The 26,182-nt window shown below is 38.6% G+C and overlaps 1 protein-coding gene and 1 long non-coding RNA gene across 2 annotated transcripts in view; one reads left to right on the top strand and one right to left on the bottom strand.

The window, feature by feature from the left end:
- The window catches only part of slc49a4 (solute carrier family 49 member 4), a 71,854-nt gene extending 54,250 nt beyond the window's left edge, over nt 1–17,604 (top strand). Inside the window, exon 9 of the mRNA XM_047370120.1 lies at nt 15,939–17,604. Within this exon, the coding sequence (XP_047226076.1) occupies nt 15,939–16,054 (116 nt within the window). The 3' untranslated portion in view covers nt 16,055–17,604. The remainder of the gene's footprint in view (nt 1–15,938) is intronic.
- On the bottom strand, nt 15,924–25,863 carry LOC124871112. Its single transcript, XR_007038950.1, has 3 exons — nt 25,545–25,863; nt 24,788–24,928; nt 15,924–16,056 (listed from the first exon to the last, which is right to left on the bottom strand). It is a non-coding gene; the product is annotated as an uncharacterized LOC124871112 (long non-coding RNA).
- Between the last annotated feature and the right edge of the window lie 319 nt (nt 25,864–26,182).

Here is a 26,182-nt window from a genome sequence, read left to right as displayed (position 1 = left end):
ATTTCAAATTAACACTCGCTGTTAGGGTTTTTATGACTTTTTATATTGTTTATCACTTGTGTCTGCTCTAAGTGCTTTCTTCCCCCACATGTCATAGACAAAGAGATAAGAGAGAAGGGTGAGTTATGCTATTATCAGCAACATCTAGGGACTGGCACCAATCCTCACTCCTTTCTCTAAAATCAAGACACATGAACCCTAACCTTTCTGACCCCACACACACACCCACACACACACACACACACACACATATACACACATACACCCCGACTCTGAATGATGTTTGAACTGTGTGTGACCAAGCATGTATAAATAAAGAGAGAGGGGGGCTAATACTTCGTAGTCTGTAGTGCACAGCTACCCTTGCAAGTAAAACTGACTCGGTGTCTTTCCTTACCTCTGAGTTGATTAAATAATACCTATCACTCGCTTTTCAGTGTAAAGTTTTACTCTTCATGAATCTTCACAGTTTAATCATTGACATAGCCATTATTTATTTAGATGCATACTATGTACTATGGCTTTTGACTCTGTCATCCAGTAATAAGCACTAACTTAGAGAAATGGCCACTGACTGTGTAGAATGATGTTTGGGTTTATTGTAATCCTATGTCGTGAAACATCTATAATTTCCCATCCCCAGTCATTGATAAATGCCCCTCACAGCATGCTGTTGTCGTCATCATTTTTCACTGTGGGGATAACAGGCTCAGGATGATGACAAGTGTTGAGTTTACGCCACTGCCAGTGTTTAGCCTTGATGGCCTAAACAAATCTGTTCTTGTGTCATCTGATCTCAGGCTTGAGGAGTCTCCAGAATGCTTTGGGGTGAACTTCAGAGGGACTTTTTGATAAAAATCCACACCTGACTTCTTCACGAGATATCAATCCATTAACCCTGAGCTTCACTTGTACGTCATTCTGTTGTGTTTTCAGGCATGGATTATAGGAACTCTATCTTATTTATAACACTTTTGATCAAAAATAATGAGTTTACATATTTGTATTTGGGATTCCAACTTTCGAATTAGCAAGAGTTTAAAAGAAAGAAAATTCCTTGAAGTCAAGGTTTATAATATGGATACATGCATCCATTATCTACAGGTCCTTCTCAAAATATTAGCATATTGTGATCAAGTTAATTATTTTCCATAATGTAATGATGAAAATTTAACATTCATATATTGTAGATTCATTGCTCACTAACTGAAATATTTCAGCTCTTTTATTGTCTTAATATGGATGATTTTGGCATACAGCTCATGAAAACCCAAAATTCCTATCTCACAAAATTAGCATATTTCATCTGACCAAAAAAAGAAAAGTGTTTTTAATACAAAAAACGTCAACCTTCAAATAATCATGTACAGTTATGCACTCAATACTTGGTCGGGAATCCTTTTGCAGAAATGACTGCTTCAATGCGGCGTGGCATGGAGGCAATCAGCCTGTGGCACTGCTGAGGTCTTATGGAGGCCCAGGATGCTTCGATAGCGGCCTTTAGCTCATCCAGAGTGTTGGGTCTTGAGTCTCTCAACGTTCTCTTCACAATATCCCACAGATTCTCTATGGGGTTCAGGTCAGGAGAGTTGGCAGGCCAATTGAGCACAGTGATACCATGGTCAGTAAACCATTTACCAGTGGTTTTGGCACTGTGAGCAGGTGCCAGGTCATGCTGAAAAATGAAATCTTCATCTCCATAAAGCTTTTCAGCAGATGGAAGCATGAAGTGCTCCAAAATCTCCTGATAGCTAGCTGCATTGACCCTGCCCTTGATAAAACACAGTGGACCAACACCAGCAGCTGACACGGCACCCCAGACCATCACTGACTGTGGGTACTTGACACTGGACTTCTGGCATTTTGGCATTTCCTTCTCCCTAGTCTTCCTCCAGACTCTGGCACCTTGATTTCCGAATGACATGCAGAATTTGCTTTCATCTGAAAAAGGTACTTTGGACCACTGAGCAACAGTCCAGTGCTGCTTCTCTGTAGCCCAGGTCAGGCGCTTCTGCCGCTGTTTCTGGTTCAAAAGTGGCTTGACCTGGGGAATACGGCACCTGTAGCCCATTTCCTGCACACGCCTGTGCACGGTGGCTCTGGATGTTTCTACTCCAGACTCAGTCCACTGCTTCCGCAGGTCCCCCAAGGTCTGGAATCGGACCTTCTCCACAATCTTCCTCAGGGTCCGGTCACCTCTTCTCGTTGTGCAGCGTTTTCTGCCACACTTTTTCCTTCCCACAGACTTCCCACTGAGGTGCCTTGATACAGCACTCTGGGAACAGCTTATTCGTTCAGAAATGTCTTTCTGTGTCTTACCCTCTTGCTTGAGGGTGTCAATAGTGGCCTTCTGGACAGCAGTCAGGTCGGCAGTCTTACCCATGATTGGGGTTTTGAGTGATGAACCAGGCTGGGAGTTTTAAAGGCCTCAGGAATCTTTTGCAGGTGTTTAGAGTTAACTCGTTGATTCAGATGATTAGGTTCATAGCTCGTTTAGAGACCCTTTTAATGATATGCTAATTTTGTGAGATAGGAATTTTGGGTTTTTATGAGCTGTATGCCAAAATCATCCGTATTAAGACAATAAAAGACCTGAAATATTTCAGTTAGTGTGCAATGAATCTAAAATATATGAATGTTAAATTTTCATCATGACATTATGGAAAATAATGAACTTTATCACAATATGCTAATATTTTGAGAAGGACCTGTATACCTGCTTGTCTGTGTAGGGTTGCGAGGGGGCTGGGGCCTGTCTCCAGTGGTCATTGGGACAGGTCAATATAAAACATTTATTAATGAAGACTAGATGATTAATTTCCTATGGGAATCATGTAAATGCTGGTAATGGCTTGTATAAACAAGAACAACAAAAAAATAATGCCCAACTTAAGTAAGGTTAAAGAAGTTGGTTGTAAGCATTTAATGCCATTAACTGGAGACATAGAATAACTAAATGCAAAGGTTTTCTCTTGTTTTAAAGGGTTGCAGCAGATGTTATAACTTTGGACACTTTAATAGTTTCTGCTAAGCACTGAAAAACCCTTTTCTTTTTGTGCCCTAAAACATGTGAGTGGTCAGACTAAGATTTAAGTCCCAGTAGCTAGAACATGCAGTCTGTTTCCTATTTGAACTCGAACACAAATTCTCATGTTACAGCCACAAACCTCAAGGTATCTTATTATTTTATGTGAAGACCAACACAAAGTAGTGCATGACTGTGAAGTGGAAAAATAGGATACAACATTTAAAATTTTTTTTTTTTCAAATAAACATAATTGTCTTGCCCATTCTCCTCTGCAAATTAGCTCCAGCTCAGTCAGACTGGTTGATGGATGTATGTGAACATCAATTTCCAAGTCTCATCACAGATTCTTAATGGGATCAAGGTTTGGACTTTGACTGGTCCATTCTAACACATGAATATGTTTTGATCTAATAATTTCTATGTCACTGTGACTGTATGTTTTGACTCGTAATCCTGCTGGAAGGCAAACTTCTGTCTGTCTTTTGCAGCCTCTAACTTTCAAGATTCTTGCAGGGGTTGCCCAGTTTTTTGCTCCAACCATCCTTCAATCCCTACAGCTTCATGTTGTCACCACCCTGCTTCACCTCTTCCACATATTTACTGTGTGCCTTGTGACAAACTGCAAACAGCATTTCTTATAGTTTTCTTTCAATAATAGCTGTCCCCTCGCCACTCATCCAGTAAGGTCAAATTTTAGTGACTTTACAGCTAATAGTTTTCCTGTCAACAGATTTCTTCACCTGAGCTGTGGTTCTTTCTTCACTGATGTTTTCCAACAAACCCCTCAAGCCTTTTCAGAACAGTTGTATTTACACTAAGAGTAGGTAACACACAAGCAAACTTTATTTAGTAATTAGGTGGCTTGTTAATGCAATTGGTTTCTCTTTGTGTTGGTCAGTAACATAAAATCCCATGATGATTCCTTAAAGTTTGTGGTTGTAACGTGACAAAATGTTACTAAGTTCAAGGGACATTTAGTACTTTGAGGCACCATATGAACTAGTTTTGTTTTCTAAAGTTCTTCAGGGTCTTTTTTTTATATCTTTAAAGATATAAAAAAGATACTACAAAGCTATTTAGTGATCCAAACAGCTTTGTGGTGGGATTTTATGTGGCTTTGCAGCCAGGTTTATATTTAAAGATCTTATATCTTTGTTTTTATAAGTCACATTCTGCTTTTAATTATACATGTGGGATATCTAACATAATATTGCCCTGTGAAAAATGATTGAATCCTGTTTTGTCTTTAAAATAACATTATCCACAAGAGATCACTTGTGCAAGAAAATTTGATTATGAAAATTCACTTAGGAAGTATTCTAGTGTGCTGTCTCATTAGTATGATTTCATACTGGCTGTCCTCTTATAATGGACGAGGCAAATAAGATTCAGTCTTTGAATCGAATCAATTCTGCATAAGCGGCATCATTTCAAAACCTCTTGTTATTGAAAACTGGCAACAACAGACCCTAAAAATTCCCTTCTATTTCCACTTTATTATCCTTTTTAAAGTTTTCCCTTTAACTGCCCACTGCCTCGTTAAACATTTGGAATTATGGCTCTAGGAGCAGGGAGGCAAGTATGAATTTACCCCTTTGTCCATTGTAATGTCTGTTAGAGGTTGGTCTTGGATCAGTGAGCTTGGATAACTTTAAACTTTATTGGGTTTTAAATGTCTGAAAACTTCCTGAACCATGTGACTCTCAAACATGATTGGAGCCCTCAGGCCATATATATGTGCACTCGTTGCTTTTTTCAATTCCATCTGGAGTGTGTTTGTGTCATTTAGCGCAAAGCACAGGGTAGAATACAAAGCAGTAGAGAGACATTGTAGACCAGAACTGTATGTGGAGGAGGAGAAGGATGAGATGAAACTTGAAGAGTGCTGTTTAGTTTTCCACCGAGCTATGCGTTGTCAGTCCTCCTAAACCTTGGGGAAGCACAAATTATTCAGCTCAGGAATAATTGCTGCACTTCTTTAGTCCCAAGACCTTTTTCCTTTTAGTTTCTGCTAAGGTTTGCATTCTGTTCTGAAATTAAAATGTCTTTACAGACAAACTTTTTAAAACTCCCTTAAAGACTATGGAGGTGTTTAAAAAAACAAACCTTTAACTGTAGAACTCAAACATTTCTGAGACAGTGAAATATGCTTTTTAATGTTAGAAGTGACTCATATATAAGAGGCAATAGTAACAAAATAGAGCTGCAGATGATTTATTTGCAACTTAATTGTGATGTTCTCATAAAGTTCACCTACAATACAAATTATTTACAATGGCCTCTACATAAACGTGCATCTCAGTACATCATCACAAAGTTAACTTATTTGGAAATTAAAATCAAAAAGTTAAACTCATATATAATTTTATTACTCAAGGTGATCTAGTTCAAGTGGTTTTTTTTCTGTTCATTTTGGCCACAGGAAATAAAAACAAAACAAATATCAGTTTCTCAAATAATTGAAAATTGTATTTGTGGTTTCTTCTGTTTACAAGATTCATGGACATATGGATTTGTTTTTCCAGCAGGACACCTACCTACACTGCCAAAAGTACCTGCTTTAATGACCATTGTATCTCTGTGTTCCTGACACAAGTCCTATAGTGAATCTATTGAGTATTTTCATGGGGGAAAAACAGAGACACCAGAGCTAACAGTACACTGTAGATGAGGTAAAGGCCACTATAAAGGCACCCCAAGCTTCCTGAACACCTAAGCAGAGCCACAAGCTGATTGCCTCCATTCCATGTTGCATTGATGCAGTAATTCATGGAAAGAACCCCAGCCAAATATTGAATGCATATAAAAACTGTTCTTACTTATGTTTCAGTGGGCTGAAATGTATTAATGCAAAATCTTTTTATTATTGGTCTTTGGTAAAATTCACATTTAGTTGTTTTTTTTTTATAGCTATAAGCTTTAATAATTGAAATAAACACAAATAGATTGTTAAAAGATAGTGTTTGTAAAGAATCTACATTATACGAGTATCACTGTTTAAATTAAATTGCCAAATAAAACAGACTTTTCTTGGATATTGTACTTTATTTTGATGCAGCTGGAAAATGTGTGGTTTTGTTGTTTGCACCTAATTCATCACCAAGCATGTGGTGCTTTCAAACAAAAGGCCAATGTCATAAATAAGTGAGAATCATTAATCATATCACCACACTGACCTCAATTAAGATGGCCATCAACACCCGATCCTGTGCTGATCTGCAGCACCGTTCTGCTGACTCTGGCAGCAGTTAAAACAGGCTGTTGATATGATGTACTGTCGCCACTCACAGCTATCCTCTGAATGTGATCCTACTCTCACAGCAAAGCATTTTTAGTTCATGGCTAAAACCATTTACCGAAGTGATGTAAATGGTAAATGGACTGAACTTATATAGCGCTTTTCCAGTCATACAGACCACTCAAAGCACTTTACACTAGAGCCACATTCACCCAATCACACTCACTATCGCTCACACATTCATACACCGATATGCAGATTGGTAGGCAACTTGAGGTTAAGTGCCTTGCACTGGGGCACATCAACATATGGCAGGAGGAAGCTGGAATCGAACCCACAACCTTCTGATTGCAAGACAACTACTCTTCCTACTGAGCCACAGTCGCCTGTGAGCTGCTCCTGTTCTGTTCCCCATCATATACTAACCGGTTGTCAGGTCAATAATCCTACATGCCCCCTGCTTTATTTATTTACTTTGTATCATACCACTCTTAAAGCGCCTTTACCACATATTTTTTGAAGATTTTACAATTTGATGCTTTTTGTATTTTGATTTAGTTGTAAAAAGACAATGGGCAGTGTTAGATTTTCACAGTGTGATGACCCTGTAAAAAAAAAAAAAATACCATGGTTTCACCATATCTGAGTATGATGTAGTTTCATTTATTTAAAACAGAAAAGGAGCAATTATTCTTACTGCTGCAATAATATTGCATGTCGATTATTATGGTTATAGTGATGTTGACTATAATAAATTGTTACATAGATTTCAGTTTACACATACTTAAGTAGCAATCTACAGTACATTAAATTTCCTTCAAATTTAGAAGTTTTTTACCTCTTGCCATTCTGTTCTTTCTAGACCATCCAATTAAATTGGTTAAAAAACTGGTTAAATAGTCAAGCTTTCTGCTCAGGTAGCCAGCCTGCAGTCGCTTTATAGACATGCAGCTTGAAGCTTGCGAGTTGTAGTTTCTAGCAGTTTTACCTTACTTAGAGTGATAATTTAAGCTCCTTTAGTTTCCACACCATGACTTTGGTTTTTTGCAACCGAAAATATTTTCAGACAGACAAATGGTCTTTCTTGTAAACGAGAAAGAAGTGTACAGTAGTTGTCTTCTTTCAGCCAGCTGACTGTAGCAGCAATTGGGGGCAGGGAAAAACTGCATTACTCTATGTTCCATGTATCTAGAAAAAACTCCAGTCACTCTAACATTTCGTTTAAGGACATTAAACTGTCTGGACGGTATGATGAATGCTGTGAGGGATTTTCACATCTTCATATCAACCCATGCCTTGTTTCAAATCATTGTTTATCTTAATCAAATTTTGAATAACACATCCCATTTAAAACAGTTATTATTAATACTTTTAGCATGGGTCTATTTAGGTTTTTTTCTTCAGATGACTTCTGTTTTAGAAGGTAAAATGATTTTCTGACATCTTAATGTATATAACTTCGGAACCAAAGCGCTGTTATATATCAAGATTTTGGAGCCCAGCTACATCCGGCACCAAATCCACTGGCGCAGTAGGTGACTAACTATGCAGACCAGTATTATCAGAGAGCAAAAACTAATAGATGAAATATTTTATGAGGGCAAGGCTATTTCATTTTTATCTTTTAATGGTACAGCTGCATTTTACTGAAACATTCTTTTTTTCTTTCTCTCTTTATTGGTCATAATTATACATAAACCAAGACCAAACCAAAACACATCAAGGTTTCCCTTGCAATTTAAGTGTTTTCTGCAGTTTATTTGTAGTTTGTCCTTCTGATGGGACGTACTTTTATAAATAAAACTGTCGGCCATGTTTCTTTGACTCTTATGCAGCTATCTGTGAGAATTGTTTCTCCAAAAACAGCTACAAAACGTTATTACAGTCTTTCCTGTCCAGATCCATAATTTGAAGTTAGAGTGATAAAAGCCATGTTAACTCAGTTTTATGCTGGTCATATGAGGAGACCAGTGGTGTAAGGTTCAGCTGAGGTTCATGAATTCATGTAGAGATTTTTAGACCTTAAGGTTGCAGTGTCTTCTAGTGTTAATATCTGTGAATAGTTACCTGTCTTCCTGTTCCTTACAAAACGAACAACCCATTGATTTGATAAAGTTTTGCAGTATAAAAATGATTGTCAGTTTGTCTTTACCGCCTCCTCCCTTTCCTCCTACCACCCCCTCCTTCCCTTTCTGTTTGTTAGGTATTCCAGCAAACTTTCTGACAGCTCTGTCCTTAGAAATTAGACATCCCTTAAAACCTTCAGCATCATATTAGCATTCCTTTAATGCTGTTGCCTCTGCCCGACAAACAAGCATACACACTGAGTTTCTCCAATTGTAGATGGGCAAGCCTAAGACAAGAAAGGGAGTGAGTTGGAAATGGAGAATGCTCGTCACATAAATACACCCCATTAGCCTAACCTCCATACCCGGTCTCCTGCTGTCCAGCTCACACAGTCCTGATTAATGAGGCAGCTTCTGGAGTCTTGACTTCTCTTAGCAGACACCTACATCCCAATAGCTCAACCCCTCTCCTCTTAAACCACATGCCTGTCTTTTCCCTTTATTTTCAGGCCATCAATCCAATATCTGTTGTTTCTTAAAAGAACAGGAGCATCAAGTATGCAAGAGTTTAAGCCTTACAGGTTATAGTCATAATTTCAAGCTAAGAAGAATTCGTAGTGCAGACCACACATCTGTCTCTTTATTGACATGGAAACAACAGTCTTCAGGTCTTTATAGACACAGAGACTAGAGTCATGAAAACAAAAAAATCAGTCTTGACTAAGACTTGTGCAAGATTCTTAAGAGCTCAGATTATAGGTCTGTGAGTCAATTCTTATGAACAATCATTATCTGATGCCGTAGTGGTTAAAAATAGGTCTGTAAGATTGAGCCGTATTTACCACTAAATACATCTTGTCTTGATAAGTACCGTGCATTTTCGGTAAAAAAGCTGGTAATATGAATGTTTCTGCGGGTGTAGAACCAAGCAGGGTGTTATCTTGTATTCTCTTCATCTTTCTTTCTCTCCCGTTTTCCTTTTTGCCCCACCTCTCTCTTTCGTGCTTTTTTTTTTTTTTTCATTTTCATTTCTGAGTCCATGTCTGTAACAATTGAAATAACCCGAAAGCAGTCTCTAATAAAGTTTCTTTTTATAAATATCAAGCAGAGCTTTAAAGCGTTAGCTGCAATGCTCCACTTGTGAAAGTAAATCTGTTGGGATTTTCTTGGCACTCAGACAACAATTCTGAGCATTACTCTGCTGGACAGGACAAAAAAAAAAGCCCTGTAGGCGTATATCAATTTCTACATGATTAAGGTTATCCCCGATTATTTGTTGTAGTGTATACAGATGACTAGTTGTTATGGTAATGTTATGCAAAGATTATGGGCAGTAAGTGCCAGTAAAAGGAGTTAACAGCAGCCACTACCATTATTTACAATCATAAGGTGTTTATTAAAGATGTACAAATTTTGTTATGAGGTGCGTTTAATTTACTTAACGAGGACATTCGCGGACCGAGGCTTAGTGACTCATAAAACCTGTTCCCGTTAGTTGCAGCATCATAGTAATGACCATACAGATGTCTCCTTTAATGGTTAACTTAATGGTTTAATAAATGATCCCAAATTGTGACATAGAAAGAAAATGGACTTCTCATATATATATATATATATATATATATATATATCCAGCTGATCTGTATATATATATATATATACGTGTGTGTGTGTGTGTGTAGGGACAAGGGTTAGTTTTTAATGGGCTGGTGATTCACTTCAGCCCGTGAACCACCGGCCCATGAGCTGAACCACCGGCCCACCGCCCTGCACAGACGCAGGGCGAACGCGACATCAACTACGGAAGAGGCGACAGTTTCTGGGGCGCTGATATTTTGCTGGACCATTGTGCCCTAAACTATGCCATATCAACCTGTTAGGGATAACCTTTATTTATATGACTCATAGCTGTTTTTCCCACTTATACCATAATGATATAAAGCATAAGTTCTAATGTTTCCTTTTTGTTAGAAAATAATGCTCATCGACACACATTACAAGGATAAATGGCCCAAGGTTTGTCATGAATGACCTGTGGCTGGGGCACTGGGTTTGATGGTGGAGCAGGCTGTAACTGGTTTGATTAGAAAGCCACAGCACACTTAGATTAAGGATGGACACCAGCTACTACCAGATAGACACCACAATGGTGACACATAGTCTACTGACAATCACTGAGGGAGGGCACATCCATTGCATTGGAGTGCCAGATATAAAACTACATGTGACCTTCTTTCGGGGCTCTCCGTCATCCTTACACAGACTGTGATGGTCCGAGACGGGAGCCTCAACACTGATCTCTGTAATCATTCCTCTGCCTAATTTAGATTAAAGGAGCTAAAAGTTAGAAACTGTTTGAGAGTCATTCCTTTAAGAGTTAGTGTTAGATAGAGTCTGATCGCCTCTGGGAACCAGGGACTGTAGAGACTCCCAAGAGGTCTGACCACCAACAGGGTGCGGTAGCTCGGACAAACCTCTCCTCTGCCCCAGTCAGGTAGATCAGCTCTGTTGCGCGCTGGCGAGCAGCTGATCTATAACACATAACATGCGCTGCAGGGCGGCCAGCTTAGTTGACAATGAAGAGCGGAGATCAGAAAAAAAGCCCAGGCTTTTAATTATGCAGGGGTATTCGGAAAATACCGGCTCGTTTTGCATCTGGTTTCATTCCCGCCGCTTAGCAATTCTTTTGCTTTATGTTGAGAGCATGCGGAAATCTCCAACACGAACTTAAAATGCTGTGCAAATTTGTCAAGATCATATTTTCTCTGAGATGCGCGTCGTGTATTCACGTAAGCTGCTTCTATCGATGAAGCATGTTATCATTCAAAACCAATCACATATATATAGAATATTGATGATGTATTACAGATATTTCCAGTTCCCACGGTCCCTGAATGCAACAGCTGGGAATGTGTTGAGCTGTCAGTCATGATTCCGCACCCCCGTGATCTGAGGCCCCTCCCCACAAGCCAAAAGAGGGCCAAAAGTTTGAAGCCGGAAAAAAAATCTGCAAGTTCGAAAAAAAAAAGCTTGAATCTGAAAAGTAGTTTTGAACTTATTTTTTCCAGTTTCACATCAGTTTTTTTTTTTAAGTTGCAAAACGTTTTTTTCCAGTTTTCACATTTTTGGGGGGAGGTTCAAAATAATTTTCCAGGTTCAAATGTTTTTCTTTTGAACAAACGTTTAGTTTTCAGGTTCAAATTGTTTTTGTCTTAACAAAATTTTATTTTTCAGGTTCAAATGTTTTTCATTTGAACAAACTTTATGGCCCCAATTTAGCTCCATAGACTTATTTCCAAGAGTGACCCTTGTACTTTAGATGTTCTGTAGATGAATTGCTCAGGCTTGACCCAATGAGCGGGCTCTTCTGTGTTAGCTGCCTTGTAGTTTCTCCAATGCAGAGGTCATTCCTCTCTTCACAGGACTGCATATATCACACCACTAAATTTGCATTGAACTGTTTTATCCTTTCTTGGGAACCATTCTATGTGTGAGTGTGTTATTTTTAAATGCACTGGAATATTGTGCTTGAAATGTACCCTTCTCAGTTTCTTGGACACTGCAGCCACATCTGGAATGACAATGTTTTTCCAGCTGTCCTCCTTCTCTGGACTGTTGAGTGTTTTTTAAAAAAAAAAAAAATTTTGGATCACTTAACATAAGCACAACAGGGGTATCTACAACTTACAGGATACAGTCAGTGACCCATGACCTTTATGGCCCTTTTAATATGATTGTACTTACAACTTATAAGGATGAAACTCCGAACCCAACTGAACTGAAGAAGCCTTTTGGATAAGAGTTTAAATGCCTTGAAGAAAGTGGGAAAAGTCCAGTTACACTTATCATAATCATGTCCTGGGTGACAAAATCAATGTCTGTGTTTATTGACTTCATTCATTTCAAAACAACATGACCTTAACCTAAATCTAACATCTTATTCTCTCGCTTTTGAACTTGCATCATTACAATGACATTTCTTCAAATTAAAGCACCTCCTCTTTGATTCTTTCAGAACTTTGTCAGTAATTGGTGTTAATGTATTTCCATTAGTTTTCTGAACATAAATGCAAGTTTATTCTCTCTGGGTTAAATATATCATTTTCATTTTCAAATTTATAATCAGCAGTGTCTAACAACAGATTCTTACATAATAAATTAAATATTATGAAAAATGATGGTATATTTTCTTGTGTTAAATTAGATTAAGGATGCTTTGAAATTGTAAACTGCTACAATTATGTATTTTAGGTAGTATGTATGTAGACTCTGGATGGCATTTATTTGATTCCTGAATGTTAATTTCAGTCACTTTAGATTTGACTTGGACTTGAAAAAATGACTCTCTGTCTCTTTATGAATTGACCTTTTTAGCTGATTGATACTGGTATAAAAATCCGTTTGCACTTGAAGCAGAGTCAGAGAGTTGCGACACGTCCTGGCATGTGCCCCAGACACCCACTGTTTGTTTCGACCTGATTTCTCTATATTTAGTTTGGCCTGCTCTCTGGAGGAAGGCATGCCTGTTTCCACCACTACCTATGTACTGGCTGAGATTCTCTCACCAAACAGGTCAGGTTTACCAGACTTAATGCATTTGAAGAGATAGTCAGATTTCATTAGACAGACGTTTATCCCCATATGTGTTGAACATCTTATCATCAATAAGGATGATCGAGAGGAGATTAGGCCTAGAGATGTTGAGTTAATATAGAACGGGTGGTTCAGTGGTGTTGTGAGCTTCCCATCTGCCCAACAGATTCAGCATTAACGAAGATGACAAGCAAGCAACTCTCCTATGCCTAATGGAGCCTGAGCAAATCTGGGAAAATAGAACAGCTCATTCTGCACAATGTTTAGGTTCAAGTGTAGGTCAGTGGTAATAGGGAACATAGCCAATATCACTGAATTATTCAGTATGATTGTAAAAGACAGCAGCACAAGCCCTTATTTACTTTATGGGATGTCAGAAATTCTCATTGATTATATGTTAGCCCTTTTAATAAATCACTTTACATCACTTCTTACCAACTCTCATTTGGTTTCAATATATATGTTGATTATAAAGGTGCATACATCAATATATTAGGTCTATTGCTCCTGCTTTATGTATGGCTTAACTCACTAATCCTTTCATTTGTGTTGCATCGGTATTTTTTTTCCTGCACTTTAAATCGTCTAACGACTTACAGTGCATCCGTAAAGTATTCACATAGCTTAACTTTGTCCACATTTGTGATATTACAGCCATTTTACTCAATTAATTTTTACCCTCTGCACACAATATACCCACAACATAACATAGCCTACATAAGTATTCACAGTCATTGTTCAATATTTTGTTAATGTACCTATGGGAACAATTAAAGTCTAAAGTCTTCTTGGATATAATGCCGTAAGCTTGACACACCCATCTTTTTGCAGTTTCAACCAGAACCTCTCCCTCCATCAGGTTGGATGGGAAATACTGGTGCACAGCCATTTTCAGATCTCTCCAGAGATGTTCAGTCAGATTCACATCTGGACCACTCAAGAATATTCACAAAGTTGTCTTGAAGCCACTCCTTTGATATATTTGCTGTATTCTTGGGGTCATTGTTCAAATGAAAGATGAATGTCATCCAAGCCTTGGATCAAGAACAGGTTTCAGTCAAGTTCAACCTTTGGGTCATCAGACCAGATAATTTACTTTCTTATGGTCTGAGAGTCCTTCAGATGCCTTTTAGCAGCAGGAGGACTGCCATGTGTCTTTTACTGAGGAGAGGCTTCCATCTGGCCACTTTACCATACAGGCCTGACTGATGGATTGCTGCAGAGATGGTTGTTCTGCTGGAAGGTTCTCTTCTCTCTGTGGAACAATCCTGGAACTCTTGACAGAGTAACAGTCAGGGTCTTGTTCATTTCCCTGACTGAAGCCCTTCTCGCCTTAATGCTCAGTTTAGAGGTCTAGGAAGCTCTCGGAAGAGTCCTGGTGGTTTCAAATTTCTAATTTCTTCCATTTATGGATGGTCGAGCCCACTGTGCTCTTTAGGACCTTCAAAGCAGCGGAATGATTTTTTATGTACCCTTCCCAGCAATTGTTTCCTGACACAATCCTGTCTTGGGAGGTCTAGAGACAATTCCTTTGAATTCATGCTTGGATTGAGCTCAGTAGGACCTTTTATACACAGGTGTGTGCGTTTCCAAATCTTGTCCAATCAGCTGAATTTACCACAGGTGAACACCAATTCAAAAAGCTTTCTGTTTCCCAGGGGTATAAATATGATGTGACACAGTTTCATTTCTTTTAATCAGTGGCCACTAGGCTGCAAGAAGACCCATGTTTATCTTTCCACCACACACAGCAGGATGTAAGGAAGGTAAAAAGAGTAGCAGCAAATAGTGGCATCTGGAGGTCACCAATTCCCAATAACAACCTTTAGATGTTATCTACACGTAAACTGGTTGTTCAGAAGGTATGCCAGAATAAGCCTTTTCTCTACTACCATCACAAACATACACATGTGGAGTATGCTAAGCTCTACTGTGACTTTAACTGGAACCATCTGCTTTTGTCAGATGAAACCTAACAAGGAATTAATGCTTGCCATTTTTGGCCTCGCTAACAGTTTCTGGTGACAGAGAGAGGTCTGCAGACCCTGTCAGGAGAAAATATGTTCTGTTATTTTCACCAGTCTTACACACATTTTTTGACTTTCTGCACATAGTGCAAGTGGCTCTTGTTAGGCAGGAATAGTAGCGTGTTAGACTCTGAAAGTATGTTTATTTTTTAACAAACAGACATGATTGAATGTGACCATGCACAGTGCTTTACACTTTAAAACGTCTAAAAAATAATGTCTACAAGGATAAACTGTGTAGTTGGGGTTTTCCTTTCCTGAAGTCACTGTAACCCTTGTTAGAGTGCCTTGTATCATGAAGTCTTTGAAATATATGGAGATTTTAAACAAAGATCTGGCGAACAGAAAAAGGATAATAGGTTGTCAACAAAACATAGGACCAAAATCAACACCGAAATCTTTTACCAGACACAAAGTCAACCTTCTTCCATGGTCATCTCAATCTGTAGACATAAATCCTGTCCAAGACCTGTGGACTGAGCAGAAAAGGTGAGAACACAAGAGGATCCATAACTCTGGAGGATGGAGGTCACACAAAGAGGAATGGTTAAAGATCCCTCTGTCTTTATGCTCCAGACTTTTGAAAGGTCATTAAAGACTAAGCACAGTATGCTTTCAAAATGAGGTTGTATAAAATATTGCCAGTAGTAGTACCATTAATCCTCTTTTTATTGATCTTATGTACTATTCTAATTTTTTCAATCACTGAATTTTGGGTTTTCATTATCAGTAAGCCATAATAATGTAAGGCTTGGAATATTTCACTCTATGTGTAATAAATATATATTAGTTTCACTTTGTGAAATGACTGAAAAAATGTAAACATTTTCACGTTATTCATATTTTTGAGATCTACCTGCATGAACCTTAAAATGAATGTTTCTGATATCTACAGCTGCTAAATGAAAGAGATGTCTAAACTCAGACCTAAAACCTAGTGTCGAAGCGTTTATCTAATCTGTCTCTCTGTCTTTTGTCTCATGCAGACTTGTCGTGGCTGAACTGGTGTGTAACCGGTTCGTGCCTCTTCAGCCTCGTCCTTGTCCTCTTCTTCAGGGAGTCCTACGATCGTCTCTACCTGGACGTCTTCGTCTCGGTGTGACACTGTTGAGGAAAAGTCAAGGCTATTTAATAACTGCTCTTGCACAGGGAAGAGGACAAAAGGGACATGAAGTTGGGAAGCTTCTGCTCTTTGTAAGATGTAAACGTTTAGGACATTAATGTATATATACCTGTAACTGTGGTGAGAGTGATATCTGGCCATAATGAAGCACCGTTTACACCTTAGAAGTAGTTATCACAAGGTCCTATGATGGTTTGACCTATTTTTATTGGTTCCTCTTTTTGTATATCAGCAACATTATAGGAATGATTTCTCCTTCTGAGGTAAACCCACCTGGAAGAACAGTTTGCTGTTTACAAATAGTTTAATATATAAAGTCACTTTCAGTGGCGTTCCTGGAAGCTTCCACTTGCCTCATCTCTAAAGTAACCGGACACTGCCTCGAAGTTTACAAAAAGGGACGTCAGACTGAATCCGATTCAACATTGAGCATCTTTCCTGCACAAAGACGTAAGGGCCGACCATGGACTAGTTTCCTCAGCCAGTTAGCCGGCTATTAAAAGGGGACCTCCCCGTGTTTTGTTGCCGTTACAAACCGCCGGCTGTGACTCCTTGGGGGAGGCTGAACTGGCCCTACGGCATTAAGCGACCTGTGATATTGCCCATCATTGAAAGGCAGGCACTTGAATTGTGTTTTATCACCCTCTCAAAATGAATATTCTGCAAAAAGATCCTTCAGATCGATGACAGGATGCCAGCCAAAGACACGGACTGTGACTGGACGTACTTCTTATTTGGATGAAACCTCAATGAAGTTTTCTTTTCAGTTGTTCAGACCATTCATGTCTATGTCCATATCTGGGATATTGAATTTTAATCTAGTGTTAATTTGGTTTTTTTTTAATTATTATTCGCCTTTCTTCCTAAGCAGTGTCCCAGTATTTATTGAAAAAAACCCTCAACACTAACAGTTAACAGCCAGAAACAAGAAGTTTATGAACATTTCATTTCAAGTTCCTTGTTCAAAGCACCAGCAGCTTCTATTGCAACAACTGACTAAAACTAAAACATTAAGAGAAAAGGAAAAGCAAGCTCGAAGTAGAGATTCTAATGGATATGTTGACTGATAAAACTAAAAGTTGGACAAAAACATCTCCATATCAATAAAGCAGATCTCCACTATAGAGAAATGTTATTGTTTTTGTCTAACGTGCACGTTTTTGGTGTTTTTCCAGAAGCTGCAGGAATCATTTTTATGTTTTCCCTCTGGATATAAAGCAGGCTGTGTAATTTGTTCCTGGTCCTGTTTTTCCTCTTTGGCCTTGTGAAAAACAGTTCTCATCTACCTACAGATGTGTTGCCTTAATTACCCAATGCAGTGCATTCAGCCCCCTCCCTCTCTTCTTGTCCACACTGTGAATATTTTATCTCTGGATTATGTAAAAGGTCACGTTACTTTGTTACCCACACTTTAGTCACACTGTGGAGTGCCCTGGGGTATGGTTATGACTTTCAGTTTTGTGGGATAAAACAAACACAGCTGTCATAAATGTCGAGCACCTTATTAAAATGAACATTTTACAAAATAACAAAACGCGTTTTTTCCTACTGTTGTGGCTCAATTTTTTTAGGCCTGTCTTTGCCTTTGTTCTGAACTGAATCCCAGGTTACAGAGCCTTGTAAAAGTATTCACAACCCTTGATCTTGTACAGATTTTGTTGCATTGCAATCACAAACCTGTTTTATTTTATTAGGAATTTATGTGATAGATCAACACAAAGTATTTCATGCCTGCGATGTGTAAGAAAATGAGTGGTTTTAAAAAAAGTTAATCTGAAATCCCTAAATTAAATCCAATCCAAACAGTTACCTTCAGAAGTCACCTAATTAGTAAGCAGAGCACTCCTGAGTGTAAATTAATCTCAGTGTAAATCCAGGCCTCAGAGATTAGTTAGAGAATATAGAGAGCAAACAGCATCCTGAAGACCAAGGAACACAGCAGACAGACTGGTCATGGAGAAAGATGTAAATACATTTGTTGTAGGATTAGGTTTTAAAATAATATCCCTAGCTTTAAACATAAAACCAAGCTCGGTGCAATCCATTTTCCAAACATGGAATTAACCTTTGGTTAAGGAAGTGGTAAAGGGTTCCATATGAACTCTGGAGGAGCTGAGAGGATCTGCAGCTCAGGTGGAAGAATGTGTTGTCAGAATAGCTGCTTAGCCATGCGATCCATAAATCTGGCCTTCATAGAAGAGTGGAAAGGACGTTCCTCAGCTTACATGCAAAATACTGTTGCAGAAAACATCAACCTGAACTCGCCATCTCCACAAGTGATGGTGGCAGCATCATGTTGCGGGGAAGCTTTTTTTTAAAAGGCACAGAGAAGTGGGTCAGAGTTGATGAGAAGATAGATGGAGGTAAACACAGGGAGAGACAACCTCTAAGAAGCTGCAAAATTATTCAAACTGGGGTGAAGGTTCACCTTTCAGAAAGTCCAACTCCACGAATCATTCAGCCAGAGTTGTATTTGCTTTGGATCGAAGCTTAATTATGAGCTGTTGGCCAAAGAGTCGGTATATGCGTCAATCTCTAGGCGTGCAACGTTCGTAAGTACAGAGCTGTAAGAAAGTTAGTGCTGCTTTTATGTGATATACTTAGGGGATTAAATGCAAATGCCTGTCACACTTTATTTCACTCAGCTTCACAAGTGTGATCTACTTTATGGTGGTATGTCACATAAAATCCTAGTTTAAAATACATCAGTGTCTTTGTAATGTGACAAAACATGAAAAGGTTTGGGCGGTGTGAATACTTTGCAAGGCACTGTATAATCTTCCACAGAATGGGAAATGTTTACATGTGTGTTGTCATTTTATTTGCATCCATTTTGCTTTATCAAACTTTAAGATGAAGTTTTCTTCCATTATTAATTTCCCATCTCTTATTAACTTCCCTCTTTGCAAAACTCTAGCTGAAGATTTTCTTTCATGCATCTCTTATGGTTAATTCCTTTTCAGCTGAATACTGAACATATTTAAGAGCTTAGTTTGCTTTTGCTCTGTTGTTATTCATTCTATAAATTTCCTTTGTTGCTTTGTCCCCTATTATATGCTGCTGCGATGGAAGTATTGTATTCAGCTGGAAATTCATATTTTTTTGGCACACTTTCACATCCACATTCAATTGACTGCAGTTAAATCAGCCAATCAATTCCAGCTAATGGGTCACTTAGGAGCAGTTACTCATAATGCCCCTCCATCCCCATATCTGCTGAAGCTTTTGCATAGGCTAATTTCAATTTAATACACCATGTCATTGCTCCTCCATAAAGTTGCTGGCAACTTTGAAAGAAAATCGAAGGAACAGAGGCTGAAATGTTTTTGCTTTCACTTTTTGGCATGATTCAATCTATTCATCAGAAGCTGCCCGGCTGGAAAACGCATATGTTTTTCTGACCTCGACATCTAGTTCCTGTTTTCCATTAGAAATCTGATGACATCAGCATTACTCGCTCAGGCTTGGCGGAGCTCAGCAGGAGCTGCAGTGACATCCCTTAACTGATTGCACAAGCTGAGGAGATCTAACCATGACTGATGTTCTAATCCCTGAAGTTGCAGTGAGGAACTGGCACCAACTTTACATCCTGTGCATTATATTACACAGTGTGGCTAAAAGCCACGCTGAATACAAGTGAAAACGTGAGATTGTCAAAGATTTTGAGCACTGAGGACTGCATAAAACCAGCTCTCCATCTAATGGGTCTGGATCTCCCTTAACCTGAAGAATCTTACTGAACAGGATTTACTAGAGAATCTATGGATCTATGGTGTCTGGAAATGACACACCTAACCTTTTACAGCCTACACCCAGAAGCCACACCTTTTTTAACCGATTGATTTACTGGATTAAGTAGCCCCTGTAGTCAGCCAATCACAACGGTCACATCTGTTAACTTGCACTTCTGGACTAGGTTAGTTTTAGTGACTCGACATGAGTCCCAAGGGTGTTGTTTTAGGTTGATGATTTTGGCTTTAGATGTGCAAAGCTGGTAGAGACACTCCACAAAAGACTTGCAGGTTCAGTTGCTCCAAAAGGTGATTCTATAGAATTGCCTCAGGGAGCATAAACACAAATGCTTTCCACACTTTTCAGATTTGTTTTTTTTTTTTTTAGAAATGTTAAAAATCATGTATCATTTTCCTTCCATTTCACAACTATGCACTACTTTGTGTTAGGTTATCTCATGAAATGATTTGATAATGATTTGAATACTTTTGCAAAGCAACTTATTTTATAGCTTTTTTTGGCAACAGAGTTACATTCTCGAACATCATCCCGAGGCAGCCGTTTCCTAGAACACTGCCGTTCTACCTGTGTCTCTCCTTTGAATACAAATTTCCAGGAACATGCTTGACCCGCAGGCATTACCTCATCATTTTAAAAAGCTTCCATGACGTCTCTGCATGTAGCCCCCTCCCCTGGCGGCCCAGCTGGGGATGAGCTCATGCTCCGTTGCTAAGAACAAAGGTCTCTGGGGGGGGGAGTCTGCATGCAACAATCCTATATAGCATCACTTGTTATGTGTAGGTGTGCGAGTGAAAACATGGGGAGGTTATTGTTATTATGCTAATTTGCTGTAATCTGAAGCAAGATTTTTCTTGAAGATCAGATTCAGAAAAGACATAAAAAGGAACAATATCTGGATGGTTTTAGGCTGGGTGTTGCCTCAAATTCTTGCACAAAACTCCAATCCAGGCCAGATGGGATATAAAACAAATCCGGGACCTATCACACTCTTGTGCATTCATCACAACAAAGAAAAGAAAAATATTTGTTTTGGCTCTTTAGTTTATTGATGTTGCATTGATCCTCTTCCAGCCTTGTTCCGCTGTGCTTTCTGTGCACTTTGTCAATGCCAAAAATCTCTAAATAGAAAACATAAAAACTATTAAAAAATAAAAAGAACTTTAACCAAAGATAATGAACCTGCTGAAGAAAAACATTAATAGTCCTACTTATTGTATTTCTATGAGGAGTGAGATTGTTTAGGATGTCCATTTCTAACAACTGGTCCCAAAGAACGGTTGCTGAGTTTCTTCCAGTTGGCCTCAGCCAAACCCTTAGAGCTGTTCATGAAGGAAAAAGTGTTTTTCCTGTATAACTCTTCAATGACGTTAGAATGTTTGTGGTGGCCAGGCAGACACTGCTGCTCAATTATTAAAGCTGACCCTGGAGATTTTAATTTCATAAAAACGAAATCAATTTGGGAATTAAACCTCGTCAGGATGCAGCAAAATCTACTTATATAATACCATCTATTTATTTATTTATTCCATCCCTTTCATAAAACGTAATAAAACATGATTAAATTGGATTCCCTCAAGAGTAATCAAAGACTCAACCGATCAGATCCTCTGGGGGTCACAAACATGTTTTCTTATTTAGAAGGGGCATTCACCCATAGTCAACCTAAGTGAAAGCAGTTTTTATCAATTAAGTATGAATTACTGAAAAAAAAAAGAGACTGTTTCATACACTTTGAGGGACATTTTTGAGATTTGGAAATGGACAAAGGCTTCCAACATCTTGAATAATACATACTTTTCACATTTTGTAACATTACGATCACAAGCTTCAATGCGTCTTATTGGGATTTTATGTGACTGAGTACAGCCAAATTGTGCAGTGTAAGGAAAGTGGTACATGATTTTTTTTGTGTTTTGTCTTTTACAAATGAAGACAAATTATATATGTTTTATTTTACAAAAGATTTTTGCTTCAATCACAAGTGGTGAACCTCTGTCCCAGTCTCAAGTCTTTTGCAGCATCTAAAACATTTTCTTCCAGGATTGCCCTGTATTTACCTCCACCCATCTTTCCTTTTAACCTTGACCAGTTTTCCTGTCCCAGTTGAAAAAAAAAGTCATCCCCACATCATGATGCTGCCATCCCCGTGTTCCACCTTGGTTGTGATGTGTTCAGGGTGTGGCACGGTACATTTTTCAGATTAGGATTTGGATTAGGATTAGGATTGCAGAGGTATTTGTAAACAATTTAAGGGAGAATGAAAACATTTCAAGGCACGGCTAAAACTATAAAACCGTTTGTTTTTTTTTAAGAAGACTAAACATAACGATGCATGTGTTTACTGCAGCTCGATTTCAACACTAAAAGCTCAGCAGATTTCTGACTCCAGCTCCATCTTGTCAGAAGTTGATCTGGTATCTCAGCTCTTTAAGTCTCTTGGAAGAACATGGACCCACAGAACATACTTTGCTAACTACAAGCAGTTTGTGTTTCCTGCCTTGTCTTTGTGCCTGTCAAAGCCATAAAACTGCCAGCTTGACAAACAAAAATTAGCGTCTCTGTGTCTTACATTTTTATACCCCTTCCAATTTAGATGCTGCCATTACATTTTTCTGTTTTGTTTCCTTTGAGACTTGAGGTTTTTCTTCTCAGAGCGACTAAAATTGACTTGCGTCTCCTTTCTAGCGTTGCACCTCAGCGTCTCCTTGGAGCTCCCTGAGCTCCAAAAGTCCCTTAATTGACTTCTCCAGGATTATGAAAAATGAGTCATGCTTTCAAATGCCTCATTTAGCAGAACGGCTATCGCAGCGCCTGTTCCTTTATCATCAGCATATTAGAAAGGGCTTGGTGTGCCTGATGAGGAGCGATGGGCTGCAGGAGCCGAAGCTCCCTCCATTTGACATCTGGCCACTAATTTGGCACTTCATCACTGGTGAATTTGAGGAATCTGGCTGCTCCTCTAGGATAACAAAACATATATTAGGATGAGTACACCACCAGTATTTCAGAAAACCAGCTGCAATTCTTTTGTTAGGTGTAAAAGGCACACGCACATGACATTCAGCAGGTAGATTTAACTCTCAGAGCTTGTTGCCTCACAGAATTATGTGTCCGGTCAGGTTGTTGCTTTGTGACAGTTAAGTGTTATCAGGCACACAATGCATGCACAACAACCAATCTAAGCACTTCCAGAATCAGGTAGGCTCTTTTGATCTAAATGCTGTTAGGCAGTATCTACAACATTATGCTTCTAATAGGAGGTCTCAACAACTAACACCTTTTAATAAACATAGAGGTGTATTTAGACAAACTACAAGGCTAGCAACTGGTTGTAACGTGTTGCTGCTTACACTGGTGGTGGTGATGCATCAGAAGAAGACAAAGAAGAAGTTGATGATGATGAAGATTGTTCCTGTATTCATGGAGAGCACTGGACATGTGCAAATGTTTTCTGTTAAAGGCCTATGTTGCTTTTGTTGAGCTTTTCAACAGCTGACATTTTTAAACCACTTTTTCACTTTGTTTCACTTAATTTAAATAAGATCAATTTCAGGGCATAGTTTTAACACTTGGGTTAATTTCTACATACTTCATCAAAATGTTTTAGTGAATGGAACATTATTTGGTGACTGTTTTGATTGAAACAAAACGTTTTTTCTGCAACCTCTGAAGCTGTGATTTAAAGATTTACACTAACTATTGTAGCTAAAAACTGAACTTCTTACCTTTTTTACTGATATTGCTGTCAGAAAGGCCTAAAATAAGACTAGTTTCAGTTCTCTATTAACCAGTCTGGTAGAAATGGAGAACACTTCTAAATACAACAGGTTTGTCATTTGGTTAAAATCCATGAATCTATCTTGTTGTCTTCAAACCCCTGCAGACCTCGCAGCAGCTGGTTGGGCTGACAGGTTGACAGTTCTTACAGTGGGCAGTGCAGCTTTGAATGGCCAGATAGATTTGTTTAAATCATTGTGCATTGGCTTTGTGGAAACCTTCTATTATAAACAAAATAATGAGTGTTCAGTACTGGCTTCTCGCCACAAAAATAATTTCTAATGTCCTAACCAAAGATCATACCTTGCGAATAAATATTAGAAACACACTCTGGGGTTGTGATTATTACTAAGAACACGTAATAATTACAATTAATTCATTGTCATTAATAATTCATAGTTATTAACCAAAATCAGGCTAAATGTTAATGTATTATCAACTGTTTTACCAAAAGGGGTCAAATGAGCACTAACCTACAGAAGCCCCGAAAGGCAGGTGACAAAAAAAATCTAGATTAAAATATTTGTAAATTGTTTATTTTTTTTTTCTGCCCTAACAGGCAAGTGAAAAAAACATTTTTGAGAGGTTTATTTTTGTCCTTGTAGTACTTGGATCTGCCACTAGAGGCACTGGAATAAAACCACCAGTCTTCACTGGCTTCATGAGATTGTTATAAATGAGATTGTTAAAGATATGATTGCTCTTTCTTGGCGCCAAGAGTGTATCTTGCAAATGGCCTTAAAACGTGCTGTCAGAACAGGCTTATCATAACTTGTAACAATAAATTAGAAAGAGGTATGATAAATCACCAATCAAAAATTAAAATATGAACCCTTTAGTAATTTATATATGTATTTATTTGTTTATGTATTTATAATTTGGTGACAACCACAATAGTTTAGCCACATAGGTGGCACAGCTCAGGAGCAGCTTAGCTCTTTAGCCGCTACTAGATGAGAGAGAGCTGGCCAAGACAAAGAGTTATAAATCCCAATGTGGGAAACCTGTGGAAAAACACAAAGGCCATAAAACAATGAGGCAATGGAATGATCAGATATCAGCACGATGCCGAGATCGCAGCCTCAACCCGCTTTAAATTAAACTTCAATAATCTAACTTTAAACTCCCTTCTGAGTTAGGTTCAGCTGGTCAAAAACACAGTGAACAAAAGAAAGAAATTACTTGTTGTCGGCTTCTTCTCCTGGGAATAGGTATGAAGTAAGTTCTGATTCTCCAGAGAGTGCTTCCTTTGCGTGGTGACCAGTAGTGGACCCCGATGGGATAGCAAAGTCGAATATGAAAGCTCGGCCAGTGATGTCAGAGCTGCAATGCACGATGGGAAGTGTAGCAACAGTTCAGCTGTTAACCAAAATGACGGCTGCCAAACACACATAAGAAACTGTTGCTACGTTGCCATGTTTTTTGAAATGTGATGAGCAATTTTTTGAGTAAAGAGTAATAAAGATGCATTGTTAAAAGTGTAATAGGCTGTTATTCAGTCTTGTGTGTGCTTGTTTGCTTGGAGGTGAGACCAATCTTTTAAAAGAACCTGAACACTCACAAGGGATTTGTTTCATAGTATTTCTGATTAAAATACCCAGCTATACTAAGGAGTGCTCTTCACACAACCCCAGTTCTTTCAACTATTACTACCATGATACCAATTTTCTAGAGTTCCTGCTGCTATGTTTCATGCTTTTAGCAGATGGAGGACTCATTCTGATATTAGAAACTGAGCTGCATTGGTTCCTTCTGAACGGAAAGAGTTTCACATAATTTTCAAGAACAGGGAAATATGTTAAAAAATATTCAGACATTGATTTGTTGTAGGTGTCAAACCATGAAGTTGTCTCTAATCCAAAACCTACTTGTTAGTTGTAAAATTTGCTGCTACAAACTTTCTAAGATATTCAAAAAATCAGGATGAAAAAAGATCTACCTGTTATTGCAGGTACTGCTTAGCCGAGGCTCCTCGGTCCTAATGCGGGAGGACCTCACCCTGATGGAAGCAGCATGTTTTCTGAGCAAGCAATAAATGTGAAGCAAGCAGAAAGCCTGTAGCCAGAAGAACAGCAAGACAGGCTTTGATCCAGCAGGTTGCCTATTTAAATCACAGCTCCCCTCCTCTGCAAACGCCAGCCTCAGCTAATGTAGAAGGACCTTTAAAAAGAAGCCTGAGCTCCTCGCTGGCTCATGGGAGTTTCTGTATTATGATTTAGAGCCTTTTCACCTCTTAAAACATAATTTGCTTCCCCAGCCCTTCCTCCTCATCAAAGGTGATTGAAGCTGCTTTTGTGTTATGGGCACGCTGCTGAGAAAGTTCTCTTTTTCGTGGTTATTAGGCAGAACGGCTCTGCATCACAGCATGTGGAGGCAACTTGAAACAGCACAGAGACTTTAAAAATGTTGCTGTATCTCATTTTAATTTCTGTCACAACACACTGCAACTCTTTGAGGAGAAAGAAACTATTCAGTCAGAAGCTGACCTTCATATTTCAACATCTCACACTGTAGGAAACAATAAACTGACAACTTTCAGAAGAGTTTACATTCATTTGCCTACATTAAATATAAGAT

This window comes from Girardinichthys multiradiatus, chromosome 7, assembly GCF_021462225.1.
Source record: "Girardinichthys multiradiatus isolate DD_20200921_A chromosome 7, DD_fGirMul_XY1, whole genome shotgun sequence".
Lineage (NCBI taxonomy): Eukaryota > Metazoa > Chordata > Actinopteri > Cyprinodontiformes > Goodeidae > Girardinichthys > Girardinichthys multiradiatus.
This window is presented reverse-complemented; position numbering and strand designations above follow the sequence as displayed.